The 26,482-nt window shown below is 42.7% G+C and overlaps 1 protein-coding gene across 1 annotated transcript in view; it reads left to right on the forward strand.

Moving 5' to 3' along the window:
• Positions 1-26,482, forward strand: part of LOC107192508 — a 52,947-nt gene that overhangs the window by 16,732 nt on the left and 9,733 nt on the right. Inside the window, exons 3-7 of the mRNA XM_015581787.1 lie at positions 353-581; positions 2,062-2,212; positions 4,373-4,456; positions 5,372-5,455; positions 7,995-8,051. Coding sequence (XP_015437273.1) covers positions 353-581; positions 2,062-2,212; positions 4,373-4,456; positions 5,372-5,455; positions 7,995-8,051 — 605 coding nt within the window. The remainder of the gene's footprint in view (positions 1-352; positions 582-2,061; positions 2,213-4,372; positions 4,457-5,371; positions 5,456-7,994; positions 8,052-26,482) is intronic.

Here is a 26,482-nt window from a genome sequence, read left to right on the forward strand (position 1 = left end):
TATCGGGTTCGCGGAGACTCGAATCCGTTCGAGCCGAATACGACCGTCGCTCGATAGAGCGAGCACGTTACGCAATTCCGAGAGAAAGTTCACGTGAGATCGGGCCGACTAATTGTCTGGTTCCCTGCGGTCACGTTGGAGCTGTTTGGGTATTCGAAATTGGAGCCGAGTACTTGACCGTACGAATAATATTCCATTAACTGCACTTTCCAAATAAGCTACTCGAGGTTCCGTTTCGTTCACATAATTAGATGGAATTTCTTGATATTTGATATTCGGATTTGGCACATTCTGTTATGAAGTTCTTATGGTGCAATTGAGATGTGATTATTTCAATTATTATTGTTTGCAGAGCCGAAAAAACGGCGTTTCCATCCTCTTCGAGGCTTGAGGAAAATCTTTCGGCGGAAAAGTCGTGGCGCATCGGATCCTAGACTGGTCTCTAGCCATGCTGATAGGGATGCAGAGATCACGCGGCTCCCACGGGAGGACATCACCGACAGACATCCTGCGGGGCGTCCGGAAGAGGCTCGCAGCCGGAGTGCTAGCGAGCTGCTCACCGACTCCTGTGATCCAGAAAGGTGAGTTCGTTAAGGTAATCGAATATCTGTAGTATACAGAGTGGCCTGTTCTTAGTAGTTTACAGTCGAAGTATTGACAATTCCGCGGGATAAAATAGAATGAAAGGGTAGAATAAAGTTGCCTCATGCAAATACCTTTATAATTATTTTTTGAGTAAGTCAGATTTGAAAACTCTTTGAGTACGTGTACTTTTGAATACGACGATTACTGGTGTCTGTCTGGCACCCTGTTTCTACTTCTAAAGTGTTCTGCCTGTATGATTTATGTCTCCACATACGATCCACATACCATCTTGATAGTAGTACTAATTTCAAGATATCTTATATCTATGAGAATTAGATCAAAATACTTTTCCTATATCTGCAAGTTTTTATTTTCGCAAAAAAGTAAAAAAAGAAAAATAGTGCCAACATTACGCGGTATTCCCAGACGGTCACCCATTCAAGTACTAACTGCGCCCAACGCTGCTTGACTTCAGTGATCGGACGAGAACTGGTATTCTACAGCGTGGTATGAACGTTGACGAAAATATTAGTTCACAGAGAGAATGAAATTGTTCAAAAAGTATACTTAAATTATTAGAGTCGCTTAATCAGTCTAAATAGATCGACTCTATTTCGCTAAAGAAACTAGATAAAACTTGGTACAGATTACTTGAGTAATTAAGCTACTAACTTCACTATTTTATCTTACCTTTTCCGGTCAGTTCGACAGCGCCGTGTCACGAGAGATCACGATGTCTTTGCGTGTTAAGCCGTGGTACGAGACTCGCACACACTCGATACGTCGGCTGTGACCTACTGTCCTTTATTTTCGTAATTCGATTGCGACCGTTCACGGACAAGTCGACCGACTGATTCGCTCCGGATTAATTCAATTTATCGCGAATTCAATCGTGCTTTCGATGTTCCTCTTCATAATTCAATAAACTGGGGATGAACAAAGAAAGCAATTACCATTTATTTCTCGCGTGAGCAGGAAACTTCGTTATCCAGATTGAAAAACTTTGATCCATGATTAGGAACTACTCATTATGCATTGAATAAAACATTAGTATTTTTACTACAAAACCACATTTCTCTTTGGTTTAGTAAATACACACTACATTAGTTTTCTTTGTACCACACATTTATATTCGTCTTCTGTTTTCCATTTTTCTTTATTTAACTATTGCGTATTTTTATAAATAAAAATCTTCCACCATGATTATTATGTTCAAACAACAATTCGATCATAGTAATTCTATAAACATCCGACTGACCTGTTCCAATCCCCTATATATTATTCAAATAAAAAAATTCCCATCTCTCGTTTCTCATGCCACACCATAGAGTAAAATGTTGCTCCGCTCGCAAGGCTACCTATCACAGTCCGGGAGGAGATCCACCGGCCATTTCTTTCTCCTGGTGGCTCTCGTCCCGAGCAAATAAACGAGCCGGTTCCACGTCCGCTGACGATCCCTTTGTGTTTATTTTTCAGTGTGTTCCTTAGGAGGCCGGGCATGGAAGAGTCCTACGTGAAGCTACGAGGAGGAACCGGGAAATTGTCCGTGTCTCACGACAGCGTTTTCCCCGGGGAGGTGCCACACACACGGCCCCTCTCGTCGCTGGCCAGTCTGGCCACCCTCGAGGTCGGTACCTTCTTTATTCACGAGCCAAGCGGCGAGATTCCTCCGGGACCGTGAGCGCGAGCGTCTGGCAGAATTTTTCTAACCCTCCGCGTCTTCACAACCCTTCTAGTTAGGGCCATCAATTGCGTGGAATCGAGTTTCAGTATTCTCTCGCGGTACAGTGTTTCTTAACCCTTTGAGTACTGAATTATTTGAAGATTTTTATGCCCATGGGACGGATTTAATTTTTCGCTATCAACGCCTGCGTCTTAAATTCAGATGACGAGTTAGACTCGTCCACCGTAACTTCGCCCAAGTAAGCAGATGACGAGTCTCACTCGTCAAATGTACCCAAAGGGTTAACACGTTGACTGTCACGGGGACTACCGATGGCTGGTATTCGATCCACCAGTGACGTAAAAACTGCATGACGCCGAGCTGTGGTAGACTTAAATCTCGTATTAGGAATGATTGCTACCTTTAAAATCGAATACGTAATTTGAGGAATAAAAATGAGGTATAATAGTATATAAATTAGAATAGGAATGTAGGGGTGAAGTAAATATACAGGATCAGACTTCGTTGCCATTAGGGAAAGTTAGAATGGAGGAAAGAAGTATGTTGGTAAAGTTACCGTTGATGAAAATCCGTGTCTTTGAGACAAAGAAGCTGATGAACATCGTGAATGTCCCTCTTGTTCTTGAAAGCGTTTTTCTTGGAAGACGTTGATTCGAGAGTAACAGAAGACTAAGGAATAAAAATGAGGTAGAATAGTATATAAATTAGAATAGGAATGTAGGGGTGAATTAAATATACAGGATCAGACTTCGTTGCCATTAGGGAAAGTTAGAATGGAGGAAAGAAGTATGTTGGTAAAGTTACCGTTGATGAAAATCCGTGTCTGAGACAAAGAAGCTGATGAACATCGTGAATGTCCCTCTTGTTCTTGAAAGCGTTTTTCTTGGAAGACGTTGATTCGAGAGTAACAGAAATTGAAGGTCAGTTGAAAATAAATTAGAGAAATATAGACGATGACATGGGACTTTTATATATAAATAGTGCAAATTATTAAAAAATTTGCCGAGTGCTAACATATAAGATAATATTGCATATTTATTTGAAAGTACTTCAGTTACATTTAAACCGAAATGGAAAGGAATCTCTTCGTGACGACGAAACGCGACTCATTGGTCACTGGTCGCTCGAAACCAATCGTGCCAGATTCACGGTGATCGACGTAATTCGCGATCACTGGTGAGGAGTGATAAACAGAGGCGCGGTGGAGGCGTTATTCTCGTTATCCAATGAGCGTAATGTCGACCACGGTATTCTGAGCACGCGTGAATCGAGTTAAGGCGGTTACACGTGTCCAGGATCGGCTCGTGACTCGTCTTCCAATTTCCTCTGTGAGCGATGAGACCAACGCTTGGGTCACTCGAGGCATCAGCGATCTAGCGTTAGAATTCCTCATAATTGCTCCGGTCACATTTTATTATACTCTTTGGTTATTTGTCTTTGGGAACAACGAACGAACACTTTTTCTTAATTGATCCATCTTGTATCATTTACTGCTGACTGCCTCTTTCATTCACTTGATCTCATTCATTTCTCTTCGACGCACACTTCAGTCATCTATCCCATTCGTACTTTTATTTTAGCCAGTGACAGTGTGTATGCACAGCAGGATTAGTTTTTCTTAGGCTGCATATACTTACGCAAAATTAATGTGGTGAGGATTCTGCTTCAGTAAACGTGAATACACTGGGATTTATACAAATACAGATCTTTGTAGGATACAGTTAGATGAAAGAATCATTAGTAAAACGAATACGGAAACAAAAAGTGCTTGGAAGGTTGAGTTAAATCGTTGCACGCGAATCTCGTGGTTCGCCCATTTATTCGCGGCGCAGGTGTGAATTTACATGTCCCGGGCAGATTTATATCTCGTTCGAAAGCGAACGAGTCGTTTCGCCTCGGGATCATGGCCCGTCCCGTAAACCTCGCGAATCAACGAAGAATCGCCGAGCCAGATCCTTTCTATTCGCGGCTCGAGGGGGGAAAAAGCGTCTCGCGTTCCGTTCTGATACACGAGGAAAGTCTCGAATTGTTGTTTTCACGTTCGTAGAAAAGCACGTGACACCGGGCCATCGTGACTGTTCCGTTTCTTTTTTTATTTTCCAGCGACGGCAAACGAGAAAGAGCAACGAGATCGAGCACAAGGACTACAATCAGCACGTCGTACAGAGGCACAGGATATCTCTACGGGTAACATTTCTTGTATACGTATACTCTAAAATCCTAGCCCGTACGTGTGCAATGGCAAACTTGGTGTATATTCCGTAAATTTAGCCAGTATTTATTATACACTTAATTAGTCAGTCAGTTACGGTACCAGTCAAAAAGTTTTGAACGACTTGCAAAATATAACAGTAATCGTGTTTTGTGACAAATTTTCTTCGGATTTCATGTATTACTAATTAGGATACGTAACATATAGTGTCGTTAAAGGAGAAACCTTCAGTGTTGTTGATCTTTGGACTCCAAAGTGGTTTCTGAAGTACCCCAAAGGTTGAAGTAAACACTCACCTGGTCTTGTCTGCTATTTCTGTGTATCTTCATCCCACCTTCACTCCTTTCCCGTTTCCATCTTTGACCCGAGCACTTTGATACCATTTACTGGACCACTGGAAGAGCTCTAACGTCTTCTAGCGTCCTTCGAGAAGGACTAGAAAGGTCAAGAGACAACTAAATGCTTCTTGAATAACTTCTACGGTCCACCGAAATTTACCAATACATCCTAAATGGAAACGAATTTTTATGCTGCACGGAGTTACAAACATTTAAACGCGGCTTAAGGAGGCTCAACGAAAGGTACACGAACAGAAAGCCGCGGAACGCGCGTGAAATTTTCGCCAGGCAATTTTACCATTGCGCACGTGCGAAGCCCGGGTAAACGCGGAACGAGACCGAAAAAGAACTACCGAAGGAGACTCCGCAAGAGTGCTCTTTGAAACGGAAACGGTCGGCTTGGAAGCGAATTTTTTTTTCTCTCCCGGACTACCGTTTTAATAGAGCCGTCGGAGCTGAAATCTGGGCCACGGGGTTCCACAGAAACGATAATTACGGGTAGCATTGTGGATAATTGCCGAGCGTACACGCGGTTCGTTCGTTCGTTTGCAGGTGCTCGAGCAAATAAAGACGGTCATAGAGAACCGGAACCAGCTAGCCACGGCGACCTCCTCGGATACCGCGGGCATCGTGCACGTAAGTATCGACATACACTCCGAAATTAGTCGTCTTCCCCATTCCTGGGAATCTGAGAGGAGAGGCGAACTTTTACCTCGTTCGTTGACCTTTTCCCCGTCGAGACAGACCAATTTTTCCCGGAGCTTTTATCTCGATAAGAAACCGAGACCGGAAGAGGGTATTCGTGGCGAGAGACGGGAACAAGACCGACGAAAAAAACTTATCAAGACGATGATCCTCGGACGGTGGACTAAATTTTTTACGCGCCGCGGCTTCCATCTATCTACCTACCTACCTATTTACCTACCTACCTACCTACCTACCTACCGCGGTCGCGGTCCGGTGCACTTTCATCGTTCGACCTTTGTGTTCATCTCCTTTAACGTTTCGTGGCTTTCGCGGCGCTTACCGACGACGAATGTCGACGAGTAAAACTTGTGTAATGCTCGTGCATACGATAAGCTTTGGAGCATTGTGGTTTCGATGACGTAGAACTGTGTCCTTTGGACGTGTTGAAAGACTAATTAGTTACATCATCCTGATGATGCTAAGAGCCTTGAACGCCTTGTTCAGTTTTTTATAGTATATGTTCTATCATTAGTACTATCCTACCTCGATTTGTACACTCCTTATATTTGATTCAATAATTTTTATGCTACTACATTCGATCCACAGTCGGGATAATTGTCTCTGGAATTTGTAACTTTTTGGAAGATGTTCGCGATCAGGGGTTGAAATTAGTTATACGCGTGAGCGATTTTCTTCGCAAAATATTGAATGCAAATAGGAAAGTTGAGAAAAAATTGCATTCCCATGAGACCTTTTTCAAAAAATGTGTTTGTGTTTCAAAGATTGCTGTTTCTCGATTATAAGGTACTTTTTTTATTTAAAAATATTTATTAGTAAATAAATAGTGAGCTTAAGCACTTTGAAAAATATGTTAGCGTCTCGACCAACGGTGAGCATCAGTGCGCCATTTAAAGAAAAGCAGTTTGTCACGAATAATCACCATGGATATCTAGGTGTGATTTTTTGGACCGTTTCAACCCTTGTTCGCGACGAAGGATTAAATTCCACGCCTCTCCAGCGCCGCCGTTTAAACCGTATCTGATGTCACGTTTCGTTTCTACGTTTCAGGCTGTCGGTGAACGTTATCAGCAAAACCGCCGAGGTAAGATAGCACGGTGAACGCTTTTCATTCCTAGAATTGGCGTGGTCGCGTTGCACGACGCGAACCGAGCGATTAGTCGCGTTCGCGGTGCGCACTTGTCGACTCGTTCCGGATAACCGCGTTTCCCCGATCCTCGCGAGCAGTTTTCGTCGCGAACAACCGTGCCCTTGTTGGACAGCGAAACACTTTTCGATTCATCGAACGTGTGATATTCTTCGATGTGTAACTTGCAGCGATTCGACAGTGAGATTCCTTAGGACGCGAGCGAAATGACTGACAGGAACGGGGATCGCGGGCGGATGAGAAAATTGTTGAAAAATGTTTTGATCTTAAGTTCCATCGCTTCGTCGTGGCGCAAGAGATCATGGGTAAGGAGGAAGTCTTCTTATCTGTAACTTTCTCTCGTGAGAGCTCAAAAGATATATACATATATTCACGGGTCTGACGACTCGTTTACTGACTACTTTCATTGGTTGCGTCACACCTGCGTTTACGGTCTCGCCGGTAGTATGTTTAGATAACCGATCGAGGAAAATCGAACGGTTCATCCGTTACCGTTTCTCTATACGGAAAGGTGCGTGTTTGTTGTCGGAGAACTGTTTCTCGCGAGTCTTCTCTTGGTTGTGCTACGATGATTATATGAATGCAAATCGAAGGGAACGAAGATAGGAAAACTGTTCCAGACAAAGCGTCTTCACTTTTAAAACTTTAAATTTTTTTTCTACCTTAGTTGGCACTCTTAGATCATCGACGTATAAATACAGTCTGCGTTGTCACGGTGACTCAGTAATTTTATCATTATTGTTACTGGTGCTTTGTCTTCTTTCTCTTCGTAGTAAATTTTTTTTCCTCATACCATATTATTTTTCCTTCTGGGTTTTGTCTATGGTTGTACTTTATCAGTTGTACCGTAATAGGCTTATGAAAATCCGAAGATCGGTAGTTTTCATCGATGTTATTAATTCGAAATAGTTTTGGGACAGATCCAAGCAACACGTGTTAACAGTTAACGCTTTGTCTGCTGGACCAGTGATCATAAATCTTCTACAGGATTGAAAACTTTCTCCTTTACAAAATGAAAGCTCTATTAGACCACGTTTAACTAAGTTTCTCGAATTTCGTGGACATTAACCAAATTTATTTCATTGAAAATTTCACTATTAAATTTGAATTTTGAACCAAAAGGTGAGTTGTCCATACCTGTTGTCGCGGGGATCGAAATGTTGATACTGTTTCATTGATATCTCCTTTAAAACACCGATCATTTCTCGCGCGAACGCACGATGTACCACGCTGTTTCTGTCATTAACGACCATCCTATTCTTTTCTTAACATAATTCAACGCGTAAGCCATGAAGATTAACGTGAACGTTTCTCGGTTTTCAGAACCGTTTCGTCAGCTTCGAGAAGCACGAGAGGAACGGGGAGGAGAACTGCGCTAAGGTGAGTCCTTAATCCCACGGATCTCCATCGGTTCCGCCATTCGTCTTGATGCAGTAGCAGGGGGAAAAACGTTCCCCGCTAATGGCCCATCCGTAAATCAGTACCAGTCGGCGAATTTCTGCGGGCAACAGGTGGGCGAATGGTGACCGATAGAGACTCGTTTATTTCATCCCTGGTTCTTGCCGCGCAGTATTTCATTTCCGTTGCCAACGACTCGGAAAAGCGACTCGCTTGAACGCACGGGAGAGAAAACAATTTTCGTGAACACTCGATAAACCAATTTTCCGCCTCGTGCAATATTCCAACGACCCCGTTATTCAGAGAACAAGCGATAAACCACGCGATAAAGTAGTAGGGAGACGACAAGATGAACGAATTATGCAAAGAGGTGTCTCTCTCCACCGATTGTGTACGTCTATCGAATTTCTGCGGGCAACAGGTGGCCGAATGATCGCAGCTGGAGCCCCTTTAATTTTCCTCGGGTTTTACCACCGCGCAGATTTTTATTTTCGTTGCCAACGATTCGGAAAGTCGATTCGGGGTCGATTGCATGGGGAACGTACGTAAGGAAACGAAAAGAAAAGAAGGGGAAAAATTGCATCGCGTAAGTGTTTCAACGAGTCTGTTATTTGGAAACATAAGTGATAGCGCATCGGTGTAGTAGGGGCTGAAAGACCTAAATACGGACGAAATATTCGAGGTCTCTGTTGTCTGGGACGAACTATAATCGTTCCAAGAGACAGTAGCTCCGGCAGCGCTGACAGAATGTTTTACGTCCCTTTTACGGCGTCCTCGTTGTTCTGCGCTTCTCGCGCTTGCTCTGGTTCTCCACGCGGCTCCTGACTGTACAACGCTATTATTTCCGGTTGTTCCCGTCGCGAATCTCGGCCTGGTAGTTTTATTGTGCCCGGCCGGGCGACACACGACAACCGTTAAAACAATACTCTCGGCCTCGTATAAATCGAAGCGTGCGAGTGAGCGAGCACGCCCGCGTCCCTCGGAAAACGTTTCCACGGAACGTGTGCCGCACCGTGAAAAAGTGGGTTACGCTTTATCTGATCCAGCCGTGTTCGGTCGACGTTTCGCGCTCGGAAACGCGCGTTGCGTCTGAAGTCTGACCGCCGCGGCGCCATTCTGGAAAGAAAAAAAAAACCACCTGGTCGCTCGGATCATTTCGCCGATCGAAGAAGCGTGTCGAACGCGCGAGTCCTTTGTGTCTAAATTGTCGGCGATTTATTACGCAAGAACGGTTATGTGGCCGGCTCAAGGTGTTACGGAACGAGAAACGATTGTTCAAAGTCGATGGAAAAGACCTCGAGAGCGAGAACACTGAAAAATCCGAAAAATTTCAACTCGAAAAGATACGATGTCGCAGAAACTGATTACGTAACTTGATTCGCTGAGGTAGGAACTGGATGTAAAGGACGATGAACGTCCATTCAGAATGACTGGCAAAAGAATTAAGAATAAATGATGCCTATGGAATGAATCGAAGAAGCGTGTTGAAGACGAACCTTTTTCGGATAATCGATAGAGGATGAATTGATCGCAAAGTATATTACGAAACAAAACCACGGTCGTACGTAGAGAAGCTTTTGAGAATGAACACTGATAAATCATGAAAACTTCAACTCGAAATTGTACGATCGATGTCGTGAAATTTGCTTACGTAATTCGAATGGCATAGGTAGAAACAGAAATTAAGGAACCGTGAACGAACACTCAAGGTAGTTCGAGGTGTGACTAGAAATTGAATTTCGAAGTTGAAATGCTGTGTGAAGTACAACTTTAAAGCATCGGAAAAGTCGCTGGAACGGAGGTGTGGTTGCAGGATGAATAACCGTTCAAAGTGGACGGGAAAAAATATTCGAGAGTGAGCGCAGAGTGAATAGGACACTAAGAACGATGCGATATGGAGTTTACCGTTACTTGGCCCGAAGTCTTGTTACAGCGGGGATCAAGCCGTCGAATGGTGTTCGAGCTGTGGAGGCTCGTGGTATATGTATAGCTCGCTTTCGGTTCCATCGAGAAAGGAGAAGAGAGATCAGGGACATTCTACCGCGGTTGGTAAAGTTGTTTTCTTTCCGTTCCTTTTATCACGGAAACCCGGCCATCTCCTGAACCGTTCTCTGGATTGTGTTTCATCGATAGAATGATCTCTGCTAACTTCATCTATGATTGCTGCGGCATGACTATCGCAAAATTGTGTACCTGAGCGGATCCTAGTACACATGTACGGTAATGGAAGAATTCTTGTGCTATGCGTATTATTATATATTATTTATAAACACTAGTAGTACAATCAATTTTTGTAAATCAGTTTTCGAAAAGGAAACATCCAGTAACTCATTTTCTTCGTCGGTGGTTCTAATGGGTCAGAATTAAATTAATGATTGTATAGAATATCGACTATAAATATTGTTGTATATTTTGTTGTAAACCAGAGGTTCGAAACATGTCGTCACATATAATCTTGTCACTTGTAAGGAAAAGAAGAGAAAGTGGGAATAGGAATTTGCCACTATGAACTCATGCTACTACGCTAAACTTTCTGCAAAATACTTTCCTTCTTGGGTTTCGATTACGTCGAAGCTACCGAAAGATTCCAGTTTCCTTAAGCATCGATGGATTACATCGCGTCTAATAATAATTCCACTCCCAGAATCCGTTCGTTGGTTATTCCTGTCAGCCTTGAAACAAGGTCTTTTTTATAGCCACTTGTTGCAAGTTTGATCAATCTTTCATCCTTGGAGCCATTCACGAAATAATGCACTGAATCGTATTCTTCGATAGAGGTGTTTACAGGTTTTAAAAATTTGAAATTTCCATACAAGTATTTGACCCTAATCGACACGTAAATTTCATCATTGCGCTGCAAATTGAAATAAGCTGTTAATATGTTATCCAAAGAGGTACAAGGGAAATTAGTTCCAACAACGTGTTTCTTTCTCCCGCTACTGTGGCGCCACTGTGGGAGCCAAGTAGATACGGTCGGTAACGGGCAGACAAGTGAAATTAGCCGTCACCGGTAGAGCTCACTTGTTCCAGCGCACTGGAAGCGAGTAGTAGTTGCTTGTGTCGGTAAGACAACCCGATCGTTAGTAAAGTTTACAAACGGATAAACCTAGAGTTGCCTGTAACGCGATACCTAATGCAAACATTTAACTGTTTTAATTAACAACAGTATCGATGACTTCACTACGCAGTCATTCAGTTCTTGTCAATCTATACAGATATAAAGATTGAAATGATTTATTTTCTTAAATAGTTTCTTGTTCCGACTGCAAAATAACTGTTATTGTTATCTTTCGAAACTTCTTTTACTTCTTCGTGTAACCTGCATTCCTGAGAAATAGAATCGCTGATTTTTAACATTTTCTTTGCTATGACGAATTATTAAACTAGCAGAAGTGTTACATTCAATTATAAGTAGCTGATAATACATAAATACTGTTTCTTGTATCAACATACAGACACCTGGCGTTGTCTGTAGAGAATATCACGTAGCTGGCGAACATGTAGTCGCCTGTTATTAACATCAAGCTTTTAAAACGCGTGTTTTCACTGCTGAGAGAAATAATCTGTATAAACCATACTTTTCCGCTATTGGCTGTCCGTGTGTTAAATAAAAAAAAAACGAATCCGGGTATGAAAGAGTAGAAACCGACCGGCTCTCAATTCTCGAGGAATTTATGTGGCTCGTGCCAAAGTACTTTCTTCTTCCGTTACGTAAAAAGACTTGCAAGAGCACGGGATCCGTTCAAGCGAGAAAACGCTTGTGCAACTAGAAAACGCTTGGATTTACAATAAATTTGTGTCGGACACTTCAGAAACAGTACGATCGTTCGTAATCTTGACGCAATCCGCCGGGACTGCGGGAGATTTCGACGCGTGGTTAAGAGACACTCGTCGTCTGACCACCGACGAACCCTCCCTACTTGCGACGCGACGGATTATCGATCACGGCGAAAACAGTTCTTTTTTCGTCATCGCTCGATCTCGTTCCTCTGCTTCCATTAAGGATTCACGATGATGATCTCATCGTGCACGGTTCGTCGACTCGATTTCTTGGAATTCCCGGAACCATGCGACATTTACTTTCGCAAATTTCTCCCGCGATCTTTTTATTATACACTACCGTTGTCCGTAAGTGTTAGATCATCCGTAAATCGTCCTAGAATTTCGTGCCGCACTGATTCCGTACACTTCTTTACATTTGCTAGGATCATCGAGGCATCGTGTACGTTGGCTTGCATTGAACATCACGTGTTGCGACATATAGCGTACCATTCGGACGTCGTAAATCCCTTTTACTTTCCTCCTTAAACTTTGCATTTTCATTTTATATTTCTCTGTTAATTTTTTTTTATATTCGTCTAGCAACTTTTCGTATACTAAACCGAACTTGATATTCCTATCGCGGTTATTAACCTACTAACTGCATTTTTATATTACAATAGACGCATACTTTATCACTTTAGCGACAATATCTTGAACATTTCTTGACGATTGGCAGTACGAAACTTCATTAAATGACGTTCAAACATTAGACAAACGGTGTTACTCCGACTACTGATTCATTACTTATCGCGAGTAAACATATTGTTTATAGAAAGAATATTTAGAAAATGTTCTAGGCAGTCTTAAAATAACTATTGATTCTTGATTCTACGAAAAAAAATGTTTCTACAAGGTACTAAAAAGATTCAGTGAGAGGGGTAATAGCAGTACGCGTGCTTTTGGATCTACCCAATAGTTACGGAAGATGATGTACAGTCGTTAATCGCGCGGGTCCCTATGCGATTGATCTCGTATCAGCGAGCTAATTGGGAGAAGATTTGCAAGAGGTCGCACCTCATTTATTGGCGTACGGCTTTTGACATTTTGCACGGGATCGTGTTCCGGCGACGCGGCGCAGCGCAGCGGAGCGTCTGTAAGCCAGTTTGGTATTTGCGTGGCATTTATTGCGCTGCGTTGCTTTCGTTGCGGAATGCCAGCAAGGCCAGAGAATCTTTACAAATCCTTGCGGGAGGACTGTACCGTTACCGCGACGAATAAAACCGCCTGCTCTGTGTTTATGGAATAAATTGGTACGGCTTGGGGGGAAAGGTCTCTCTCATCGAGCACGTTTCACGGTTTCATCGAATCCGAACGTCTCCGCGGCTACCAGCGCGGCCCGGTTTCCGTCTAAAATTCAATCCTCGAAATTTCACGAACGCTCGTCACGAACCGTCGTCGTTGCGACAGGATATTCCGAAATTCGCCGATGCGGCGGTTTCACCGACGTCTCCCAGTGTCCCAGGATTACGGAATCCGTCGCAATTCAAAATTTCTTCCTGCGAGATCCGTCAACGAACGTCTTTCTGCGTGCAACGTCGCGGAATAAACGAGTAGACTCGAGGATCTACGGTTTGCCGGCTCGGCGCAGCGGTTGCGTCGCGACACCCGATGGGATTATGAAAGGAAGAGGAGGGAGGCGGCGGGAGAGAAACGGTTGCGATAGGTCATCGTCGGTACCGGAGAACCGAGTACACCCGATAGAATAGATGTAATAGATGTTATGTACTCGTAAAATAGACCGGGAGCCGAAGGTACTCAGGTTTCTAGCACCGGGACTAAAGTCGGGTGGAATGTATTTTTTTGACCTCGTTCAGTGAGACGCTCAGGTTCGGTTCAGTATTTGCGCTGCTTTAAATCGAAATCAGCATCGCTGGCTTTTTGAAAACAGGCGAAAATTACAGGTTTCCAAATGATACTTAATATTTGTAGTGTTGCAACTAACAAAAAAAAATTACGATTAGTTACTAATATTACTGTTTGGGGGATGGGACGGAATGATCTTAAAGTAACTCTTATTAGAGGATATAACATTTTTTCAACTCATTGTCATAATAATAAGAGAAAGTTAAATTTCATTATCACAGGCATTACAGGATTACTCAAGTAATCGATTAGTATAATTTTAGAAAAGTGCATAAACTTTTGGATCGACCCAATATGCTGGGCATTCAGTAAAAAGTGGTACAATCGAAAATGAGATGTTTTATCCTCTTAGTAGAAATCTTAAAGTATTCTATACGAAGTGTACGGAAACTTTTTTAATCCAGTGTAGACTGCTGCGCTGCCAATAGGACCCGGTTGCCCTGCTCTAATAAGGCCCCCCGCTTTATCGTTTCAACCGGCTATAACGGGTGAAAATAGAACGACCGGGTGTACCGATCGAGCGTAAAACACGATCGCGAAGATCGTCGAACGCAGCCGAGAGCTGCTTTTTAGAAAGCAACGCGTTACGTTCCGGCGAAAAAGGCCGGCGTTCTGCTACGTTTTCGCGGTGTCGAAACGTTTTGTCAGGGCGAAGTGAATGTCTAGGTAAGAGGACAACCGGCTTGGAGAGGTGGGAGAACGGGGGTGCTTTCGTGGCGGTGAGGTGCTCGAGCGAACAGCTGGCAAGCAGCGAGATTGGTAGCACCGTTACCGCAGCTTGTCCGATTCCTCGTAGATCAGTCTCCTCGATCGTACGTCGTCCCTGTTTTTCTCTTGTCAGGGGTCATTAGTCTTCAGCGGCGTATCGGGACAGCATTTGCCTCGCGTGGTTCGACTCTGCTCTTGGTCGATTCCGTCGTCGATTCTTTGGAACCTCTTCTACCTGGGCAAACCTTCGCAATCTCGTTAGGCAATTCACGAGCCATGAATACACCGATCTGGATCGATTCGATTTCAAATTATTTTAGAGACGCTTCACATTTTATCAGTCGCTGGACGTATTCGCGAAGAAATAGAATCGTTTAGAATTTAGAATCATTACCTTGTTTTCGAGGTGATCGTTTGATCACAAACAATTTTGTCAATATAATTACAGATGATACACTTTTAAATTAAATTCTTGAATTTACGGATATAAGGTATTAAGACGATAATCCACCCTCTTCGATTAAGAGGTTCATTAAATTTTGAATTTCTAGTAAATCAATAGGTCGGGTATATCCAACCGGTCTGTCGAGTCAGATCACCCACCCACCACTTCATTGGAATCGATCAATATTTACAGAACGACACTTCAGTTCATATTTAACGTATTTTACATTTATTTAATTATATTTACATCTCCAACATCTAATGACTTACGAACGATATCAATGATCGAAAAATTATGCACGTCTTTCGTAAGATCCTGATCAACCGAAGTCCTAAAGGAGGCCGGAAACAATCGTTTGCCTTGAATTAAAAACAGAGATTCGCGAGCGGTAACTAACGAAAGAAGTTTCCGTTTATTTTCCGTCACGCAAGAACTGACGAAGAATGGCCACTATCTCGTGGCGTGACCCGGTACCAAGAACTTTCTATTCGCACCCACGACCCGAAACTCCCACAAAGACCCGTTTCGATCTCCGATATCTCATGCATCCCGTTCCGCAGGCTAGCAACAACACGCGTGCCGGTCGTCACGCGAGGGTCTCGAATAGAATTATGGAAGCTCGAGGATCGTTGGTTTCCTGAATCCTCTCGCGAAACGTGTACCTACCCGATCGTTCTAGGTGGCTCTCGATCGCGCGATTACGTCCCTGTCACCTGCACTACCTCCACAAGCCTCGGCACGGCGCGCCTGCCACTTCTACCCGCCACGAGTGGCCGCGGAGCCGAAGTAGGAACCGCGCGCGACTCGCCAGTACGGCGACGCGTTTTCCGCGCGTGACACGCGTACACACAACGCTCGTTCCACGGTTATCTCCGTTCTCTCTTCTGGCTTCGCGCGAAAGGGCTTCACGGCCGATCGAGAGTGCGCGCGAGAAACCACTTTTTGATCGATCGCCTGCCGGACACGAAGGTCGAGAAGGCTCTCAGTCGAAGCCAGCGTTTCCGCGGACCGACACGCGCCAACTGTGATTCACTTTTTTTTTCGAAGTTTCTTGTAAATCGACCGCGAGAACAGTGATATCAAACGGTGTGTATTTCGAATCGTTTAGTGGTTCTTGTGGAAGAGCATCAGGGTGTCACGATCGGCAAGTTTATTCGAAGTTCTCCCGAGCAGTGATCGCCGCGAGTGTAGCAACGGTATCGGAGGAGGTTTCGTGAAAAGTACTTATTCCTGGTTGGGTGGATCGAGTGGCTTTTGTGTTGTTTCTCTGATCCACTGGACGCCATCGATCCGCCCGTTCCAGCTTTCAGTTTGCGTTCGCCACTAGAACGCTTCGCGGTGTTGAAATTCGTTGACGTTAGAGTATCCGGTAATTAGAATTGGTCGGTCGGAGGAATCAGATGGAACGGTGATATCCTACTTCCTGTTTTTAGTAACCAGTTATCCGGCGAAGATCAAAGATCGACGACGAGATGTCCTTGTATCATAAATAATTTCTTGCTCGATTCGAATGACGTTTAATATATTGGACTGTGGAAAGAATAATTAATAACCCGTGGATCAGTGGTTTTTAATCTTTGCGAATTTATGGTCCCCTAAGTCAGACAGTGTCCAACATTGGGTTTATCTTACTACAGCTTGATTAAATAAAAACAGAGATAACACATATAATTTAAAGAACGAATAATACGCATATCGGTTTTATTTTTTTGGACGAGTTCCTCGATCATTCTATGAAGTTTTTCGAATTTTTAAATTAGAATCACCACCGAGATACAAATTCGTGTTACGTCTGTTCCTTCATAAGAGTGGAATATGATCTCGATGTTTGTCCACCCACTTTTATTACTTCCTATATACATACTTCAGTCCCCTGCGGGCTGAATGATTTGTGTGCGGTTGTAGGTAATGTCTACCTTTAGCTTCGAACGCTTCATTTTGATCGATTTCAGATAACGGATCTCGAGTATTCCACTTGATATGTTATATTCGAAGTCAAACGCCAGTGGCAACCTTGTCTGACAGTATGATTGATAATTCTCCGACGAATAAGTACTTTTCCTACTCGATACCGTTAAACCGTCTTTTCAACGCGTCTTATTAATCTCTAACTTTATTACTTGTCCAAGTCTCGTGCTGGTAACCAAAGGATTGTAAGAACAGAAAAATATTTTTCTGTGGGTTTGAAGTATTTTTTCAAATATGCCCTTTTACCTTTATCTTATAATTATATTACTTTTACGGTGTATATAGCGTTTATCGTTTTGAACATGTAGTTCTGTCTGTAACCGTGGTTAGAATGCACCAGTTGCATCGTTCGAGGATGACTGCGTGCCGCAGTCCGGTGCAAAGGGTTCGCCGCGTTTAACAATCAGACCGAATCGATCGGTCGCTTCTAAGACAGATAAACGACTCTCGATGTCGGCACGAGCCGACGATGGAAATTAGCATGCTTCCTCCATTCGTCGTACTTCCTTTTCCTTCGCTTCAGTAAACGCACGCACTCGATGGAACGGATGGCGGCCTCTCGTGTTCTTCCTCCTTTTTTTCCAACGTTTGAACAGCAAATTTTTTATTGCACCAAAGCTCTGATCACCGGTCATTACAACACCAGCGAACCATCGTTACACGTATTGAGAACAAGTGTTCGTATACCACTACGTAAAAAAAGTTAGAACATTGTTCAGGCGTCATAAAGAAAACTGCTTTGTAAATTCGCAAATGTTACGGTATGATCGTAGTTTTCGTTTCAATTCGTTCGTAGTTAATATTCATACTTACATTCCGGTTGAGTTACGCGTAACTTCCGTTTTCCGTTTAGAAACTTACGTCGATCTAAGACGTTTTACAGTTAAGATAACTGTATAATTATTTATTTGACCGAATCACTCTTATTCCATTCACACGTAGTTGCTATCATTAAGAGTCCGGTTGAATAACAGTACACACCTTTCACTCTGGGAGTAGAAATCAAAAGAATCATTCCTATAGCTCACGAATGACTTCTGACAATTCGTTTGAAAGAAAAAGCGATATCTCCGAGTGAAATGACAGAAAGCGAGATCTTCGACTTTGAACAGAATAGTGCAGGATTGAATACGAACACGATCCACCAGCTAGAGGGGAAAACCGTAATGGACAATAACGATTCAGACGTGTGTTCATGTCCTTTCGTTTGTTCCTCTTGTGAAAAAAAAAAATCCTATCCCATCGTTTGTATTCTTCGCCTCGTTTTTGCTCGACCGGCCGCGAAATTCCCCGCTTCCGGGTCGCGGAGAACCGCGGAATCTGTCGGATCTCGGCTCGAGTTGGCGATTGTTATTCGTTCGTTACGTTATTCCCAGAGGGGATACCTACAACCGGGTGGAAATCGAGTCAGTGCAACGATTATGTGTGCTACCCGTGTTTCGATCGTGTCGTTGACTCCATCGTGTCTGTTATGTTCCGTAGGAGCTACGTGTCCCGTTCGGCCGCGACCGAAATATTTATAAGGCCCCGAGGAATACGGATTCGTCGCCCATCATTCACGGTGCCGCTTGAATTTTCCGCGCGCGCGATACTTTAGAGTCGGAGGGACGTCGGTGCCGTTCGTTTCTAAAAGAACCGTAGCTCTGAACTCCTTTTAATCGCCGAATTTAATGAAAGTAAACATCAGATTTATGCTACAAACAGTGGTATTGTAAGCTGTTTAAGAACACCCACACCTTTTTATCCCTAAATCTTTACGTCAGAGTTATTTTTTCGTATAACGGTAGACCGTTAAATCTTCATTTAATCGAAATTCTGTTTATGTTTACATTTCATCCCCAACATTTTGCACTAGGTTCCATAAAGAGTACTTTTCCCAACTATAAAACTTTCCTTACGTATGCCTTTGTATTGATTCGAATTATTCGAAGGTATCGTTATCGATCCATTGTATTCGTTTCACTAGATTTCTCGTAATGGAGTGGTCGAGGCGGATCGGAAAAACGAGACGACCGCTACTTAGGCCATAGATTGAAACATAAGACTGGTTACACGATTTTTCATCCAACAGAGCATAGACGAATCTCATGTTACTGAATCGTCGCGCTGTTTCTTCGATCCACTGATCGAGATTGATCGTCCTTTCCCCCTTTTAATTCACTTTCGCTACAAAGATGCTTCGCTCTATCAGAATTCGTCGACGTTAAGGTAACCTGCAATTAAAGCAGCTAGATCGTACGAATCGACTGCAAAAGTAATATCTTCCTTCCAGTTTTCAACGACCAGTTATCCGAAGAATATTAAAGATCGACATAAATATCTCTTTTGTTGCTCAATTTGTTACCCAGAAGACGCAAAAGGATTTCATTCCCCGCGATAATAACCGTGAGTTCCCTCGTTATCGTTTCGGAATGTGACGACGAAAGTAGCAAATGCACATGTATTTACAGATCCAGGAATTAACGTCAGATGGTCGGCCTAATGCGAGAAATCGATCATTAGTGGAAGATCCGTCCATTTCTCGCGTTTTTCACGCCATTCCGCATACACATATCAGATTTTTTATTTTAAACAGATAATGGCCGCGATTTATAGTCGCTGTTTATTTTTAAGCAAATGCTTAAGTCCCGAATTATGAATGTGTAGTCCATATGTATACACGTATACATTCATAACTGGGGACTTAAATATTTTCTTAAGAATAGGTAGTGACTATGAATTCCGGCGAATAAGCACATACGTCTGCAATTCCTTTTGCGTAAATGTCTGTTTCATGAAGTAGTATACTTACATAACAAACTTTTTGTTTCAGTACGACGGAAAATATGAATTGTGCTTATTGTAAATGACAGGAGTAAATGTTCTATTCGTTATACAGCATTATTTTTTTACTCTAGTTAACTCTTTTATGGAATATATCAAGTGTTTCTGGTTTTTACTATGATACCGCTATAAATGGCAGTCTCATCGCTTCAAAAGAGGAAGCATCGTTTTGCAACATCTGAAAGGCATATTTAATATAGCACGTACCGCGATCGCTACTTTCTTCTTATTATATAGTTGAACGTTTTGATGACTCTTTAACCCTTGACGGGCTACAATTTGTCGAGATAGCTTGAAATTAAATCTTACTACAAATTGCTAGACGTTTTAGTAATCCCGGGCATAATAATAATACTTTCTAAGTGTGTTACTCGGCAAGAAAGTATTAAAATGTATGCACATTACACGATAGGTACACGGTGAAAGTATTATCATGACGAATTAGAAATTATTCGGAAAGTAAACTATCAGAAACGATTTATATCTTTCATAATTGTGAAGTATAGAAATGAAACTTTCATAGTCACAACTGTTCGGTCCAAAAAATGAAGCCTAGGTTTTAGTGCAGCATTGTTTTACACTAGTCTAATACCTTGCACAAATTATACACTCATTTTATTTATATAAAAATGTACATATTGTTATTACTATTGTTATGTATTTTTAAAATGCACGTTGACAGTGGAACGACCTATTGGACAGTGCTATTACATGAAAGAACTATTCTTGTTTCACTATATACATAATATTATCGTGTATTATTCACATGAATGTATTAAAATACAGTGAAATTATATTATGAAATCGAAAAGTTTTTTCTCAATGCTATATGGAATCAGAGTTCAACCGGAAAACTTTGGACCTCGTCACAAGCTTCTTCGAGAACAATTTCCAAATTTCTCGTAAGTGTACGCACTGTCAGTGCCACGACCACGATAATAATACCGTGAAAGCACGGTTGGAAGTCTGAAACATCGAACACCGTGGAATATGTAATCAAAATAAACGAAAGGTACTCGATCATTATCTAAATTATCGACCGCTCGAGTAACTTTCTTCCTAGCGGCGGTCGTGGCGCGAGCAATTCGTTACCGTCCGGAAAAGCCGTGTGACGGCTAACGGTCGGTCCTGTAACCGGTCCCGTCGCAACGTTGACGTTAATTGACCGTCGTTGGTGATCGTCCGCGACTTCTTCCCAGGACCCATTGGCGTCGGGGGTCGTGCTTGAAAAAGTGAAAACGCAACGGGAAAAGAGGAGAAAAAAAAAGGGCGTTTTATCGGCGCCACGGTCACGTACCCGCCGATGAAATCCGGTCTCGGGGCGCGCAATTAGCCGCGCGATGTGACGAAACGCGCTCGCCGTGAGAACTAGGCGAGCCTCGAATCCTATCCCGGCTGTCTGTTGTCGCTTCGCTCGAAGCGAGTTCTCTTTCGCTAGAAACGAGTTCTTGAGGACGCGTCGCGCCGGCAGCGTGACCGAGGTCGCAGATGAAACAGACGGAAACGTAATACATATCGTGATACCCGCAAATTCAAGGCATTTTCTCGACTGAAATGAAACTAGGGCACAAATCATGAGAAATGAGAGAAAAGAAAAGGATAGGAACGTTTCGTCCTAAGACTGCTAGTGGGCTTGTCGGTATTGTAGAAATATCGAGGATGTTTGAAGATTGATTCGGTGTATATTGGAATTGGTGGCAGATCGGGTAGTTACGGGAAAGGTATTGTGTTAGGAGCCCTCTGGTCACAAATACAATACTTTCTCTGTTCCGAGCAATTTCGATCATCTTACGACCGCAACTTTTCCACCTTGATCTCTTTACTCCGCGTGCAAACGGTTGGTTCGTTTGTAAAGGGAAATGTGTCTTCGGTATTCTTCCGAGTTTCTCTAGTCTTTAGTATTCTTTAGGATTTCTTTAGTCTTCAGTGGTAGGTGTACATCTACAAGACTAATGGTTTTTGTAAGCAATTACTACAGAACATCACTGTCCCGAAATGCAAACAGTTTTTATCCACGGTGTAGTGATTCGCAGATCGAAATCTATAATTCTGTACAAATATTTGACTATTACATAGTTTTCAGAAATCTTCAATTTCCATTTGCCATAGGTCAAACTTTTTAAACATTTCCCGAACGTGTATCAAGCCTCGTTAAAAAGTACGTTTTTCTCCATTTTAGGCGTCTTCTCTTTACTTTTCAAATACTCGATACGATTTGCAAAGGACTTTCAAGTATGTTTCAGCGGTTCGTCAGGATATTGAAATTTGAACAACGAGGAGAAAAAAACAAGTTGCCAGTGAAATCACGTTCTCGATCCGTCGCGGCGGATGCATTTTCACGCGACCCGCGGATCATTTTCGCCTTCCCACCGCCCCCTCCTCCCTCCTCTCTCTTTCCGTGTATTTTTTCCTCTCTTTACGTTCCTCCGGAGTAGTATGACAATGCCACGGAAACACGAGCACGCCAGTCGGCATGGCGTGCCAGATTTCCAACATAACATCCTGCTGACACGCAGAGCGCTTGTTGTTGAAAAATCCGGATCACCGATCATCGACGATCATCGCAACGATCGCTTGCAATTCAGACGACCCTATCAACGTCGTATCTGAATAAGGTGTTGTCATCATTGGAGCTACCAAACCCGTAAGAACGACGGATCTCAGATTTCTTCTACAATCACTAATATTTTAAAAGGTGGTTTTATTCGAACTTACGTTGACTTTTAAGTTGTTATATATTGTACGTTATGTGATATACTAATATATGGTATAATATAATCTAATTTCGTACATATTCAACACTTTGAATTCTAGTATTTTTATTATTACAAAATCTATCTTGTAATGGTGAAAGAACAACGACAGGTATAAAAATAATATATAAATTATTATTAAAAACGGCCCGATTGAACAAAAGTCGATGAAGAACAGAGAAAACTTTTCTACTATATATTGAGTTGTTTTAGTAAAATATGGCGTTGCCACTTTTTGTGATGAAAATATGAAAGAACTTAAAGAGAAAGTCCAGCTTGAATGACCGGCGGCCCATGCGGCGCAAAACACATTATCTCTTTATCTACCAAGGCCCATTTAACACATTGTGTATGGCGTTCATTTGTCAAACTTCTAACGCGCTAAGGTATAACCGCATTATTTTTTTCTTCTATCTGTTAATTATTCGCGAACTACTTTCATTCAGGGAACGGTCAGTGTACAAGTAAAACAAAATATTCAAACAAAATTGAACGTTTAACAGCCAACAACCTATGATTAAATGTTCCAAGCATAGTAGCAAATTACAGCTGCAAAGCACTGCCACATTCAGAGTAACATGTTAGAACATACACGTAACAGTCTCTTCAGTTTCATTTAAATGTCCGTTACTAGAGTTCTCGCGAACAATCACTGAAAACAGGAGCCAATTAATAGGGATCCAGGCGCAAAAAACGCTGAAATAATTGATCTAGTCCGTAACACGGAAGCATAAAGCAAGAAAAAAAAAAACGAGGCTCGCACTTTCGCTGCTCGAATCCAGACTCTCGAGGAGACCCAGAACCCGCCGGTAGAAAGCGAAGTTTATCGTTAACGACACTGCAACAGGATCGTCCTAATGATATCAGTTTCAGTTTCCTCCCGTTCGTTCGATTCGTTTTGCTTTCCATTTCCTCAGCCGCGTTCCGCGCGGTTCGTAAACCAGAACGCGAATCAGCTCGTCGTCCGGTACTTCGCTCGCAGAGGGTTTCTCTGTCGTTTCCGTTGTTTGCTCCTTCGACGGAGGTGTCATAGGATCGAACTATCGAGCACCATCGCGTCGCTAGAAAATCTCGAATTAGCAATTCACGGGGAACCCAGGGAAACGCGTCGATGATCGCGCGCATTCGTCTCGCGTGAGCACAGGAGTAACGGTGCGCAAGGGAACGTTAAGAGTAACCAAGCAGATTGAGAATGATGGCACAATAAGATACAACGGACCGACTGACTGGCCAGCTGCCAAGGGAAACAGACGAGCGGCCGACCGTGGTGGATCGTGAGCAATGTGGAAATCGATCTCGATCGCGTTCACGAGCCTGGATCTCCGATCTTTACAAGGAGATGTGGAACGGCGCACAGTGGGGTATTTGACCCGAAAATCTTCAAACTCTCATAACTTTGTTACTATTCATCCAAAGTTGATGAAACAAAAACTACTTTAAAGTTTGAACCTTCTACTTTCTGTCCCTTTTGTTCGATTTTATTTAATTCGGTGCCCAAGAGGTAAAATTTTCCCTTATAAAGAGGGCCTTTAAATTCTAAAATGTTGTTCATATTTGAGAACTGATACTTCTCATAGGCAACAGTGTTGGAAATTTTGCATGTATTTCAGAAATAATGATTCTTTGCCTTCACAATAAGCCAAACTGCATCCAAAACAGATGTTTGGTAGCGAGTCGATACTTCGAGGACACAGCGAGCTGTGATACCTTGACAGCTCTGTGTTTTATGACTTTCTAGTCTGAAACGATTCGACTTTCTTCTGTATACTTTGAGACTGTTCGATACGCTCGCTAGCTTCGTTTGGTTACGAAACCGTTTGTCACGGAACGGTGATGCATAGTTAACCTGTCAACTGGGGAAGACGGGTAACTCGTCGTCGGTATCAGACTTCACTTTTTATAGGAAGTAGTGGAGACAGAGTTGAAGGGACAAGGAGTAGACGTGGAATGTTACGGAGAAAGAGTAGTTAAACCTTATGTCGAACCTATTTGATTTTTACATGCGATTTGCATTAACGGATAATGCCCGAATGATTATAAACGGGAGTGTATACATATATGCTAATAGTACTTATGTTACTGACATTGGTAATGTTAATAGCGAAAATCTTTTTTATTCTAAACCCCTCACTTTTTCAGATTTTCTTGAGATTGCACAATCCCGATAGTTCCTTTTTCAGCTGACTTCTATCGGATACGTAAGTCCTACTTCTAACCACGAGATTTCTTGAAAATACAGATGTATATGTATACTCGTACCAAACGACTGGCTCGACATTCTCTTGCATTTGTCGTTCACGTCTAATCAGTCTATTCGCAACGCAATCTGAACAGGTTTTTAAGCAGGACATTACTACCATATCGTGCCTCTACCGCTCAATTTCCAACGTGTTCGTACTCAAACCGGCCGGTGATTCATTCGCCAGATCGTCAGGGGATAACAGGTAGGTAATCGTGGGGCCATGTTAGGTCGATAATTGCCAGGGCAACGAATTTTCGTGTTTCTGGTCGCTACACGGTCTGATTTATCGAGTGGCTTACACGTAGGTACGTTAGAGAGGGAAGTTCGACAGTCACGGTTCTCCCCTTGGTCAGTTTGTTTGCAACCCCTAGTCGAGACGCAGTGAATTTCAGTTGTTTCTAACAAAACTCTAGTCAACTCTAGAATTGACGCTTCATTCACAGGTAGTGGAATATTCTGTACTTTCAATCTTGGTAACTATTCACAGAGTGTGCATTATTTTGGATCTTCAATTTTGAGTATTATTCATCGATCTCCCTTTTGTTAATCTATTTTTCCAACATCTACTCGAGGTGTAGTGAATTTCGACCATTTCTAATTATACTCCAGTCAACACCATATTTAACACTTTATCGTCGGGCAATAAAATAGCTATTCCATGGTTTCAATGAATTATTTTGTATTATGTTATTTCTAATCTTCCACTGTTCGTGCTAGACAGTGATTTTTGTTAACGACGTAGGCCCATTGGTGAAATGTAATTTTATTCCGATTACTCTCTTTGAAGAATAATAATCATTTAACCGATTATTCATTGCAGGCATTACACCCTGCAGGGTTAACTCTACCAAACTGACATTTATTATCTCTAAAATAAACAAAACAAGCGTAAAATTCCCGCAAATGAGGTATGAATAATAAATAGTAGAAACGGAGCAAATTATTATTTTACCAAGTGTCAAATAACGTTAAACGAGTGGAAAGATCTAAACTCACTCTGCGAATAAATCGAGAAGACATGTCGATCCACGCGATAAACGTTTGATCAATCTGAGTGGCAATTGATGCCCACGAAAACTAGACGGCTGACTCATCCGGTCTACGAAAAAGGTAACCGTGTCTGCTCGCTCGTTAATCCGTTCTATCAGCTGATTCACGGTGATTGTAGCAACCGCGGAGGACTTTCATCGGGGATCGGTCGGTCTCGTCGGAAATTTTCCGTTCGAGTATCCGACGCTTGGAAATCTGCTCCGTCTCGTTCTTTCGTTCGCGGACGTCGCGGTCCCGTGTTTGTCCGAACCCGATTGCACAACGCCGTTCGACTTTTCTTCGTCCGCGTGCGCCCGCGAACTGCATCGACGTCACTTTCTCTTCTCTCGCGGAAAATTATTGGGTTCCGCAATTTCCGCCGGGTGTCTACGTTCCGTATCCGGTTGGAATGCAAGCGGACATATCGGGTACAGGTGGTGGCATAGGTGTGACCGCGGGCAGGTACGCTGCGCCGAGGATTTTGCAATAACCAAAGGTGTTGCATGTGCACCCGTGCCAGCCGACCGCTCGAACGAGCTCGTACTGCCTGCGTCGCGAACATTTCCTTGCCGGTTGTTCTTTGAATCCAGCCTGTATTTCGAACTGGTAATTCCTGCCGTTGACATTTTCCACGAACCGGATGAGAGCTTTCTTTTTTTGTGAATTTAACGTGTAATGGTGAGCATTAGGTGTAGGTATCGAATCAGTGCCGAATATTAGCTACTCAGGCTTCACCGTTATAATTAATTTGCTGTAAAAT

This window comes from Dufourea novaeangliae, unplaced genomic scaffold (assembly GCF_001272555.1).
Source record: "Dufourea novaeangliae isolate 0120121106 unplaced genomic scaffold, ASM127255v1 scaffold368, whole genome shotgun sequence".
In the NCBI taxonomy this organism is placed as follows: Eukaryota; Metazoa; Arthropoda; class Insecta; order Hymenoptera; family Halictidae; genus Dufourea; species Dufourea novaeangliae.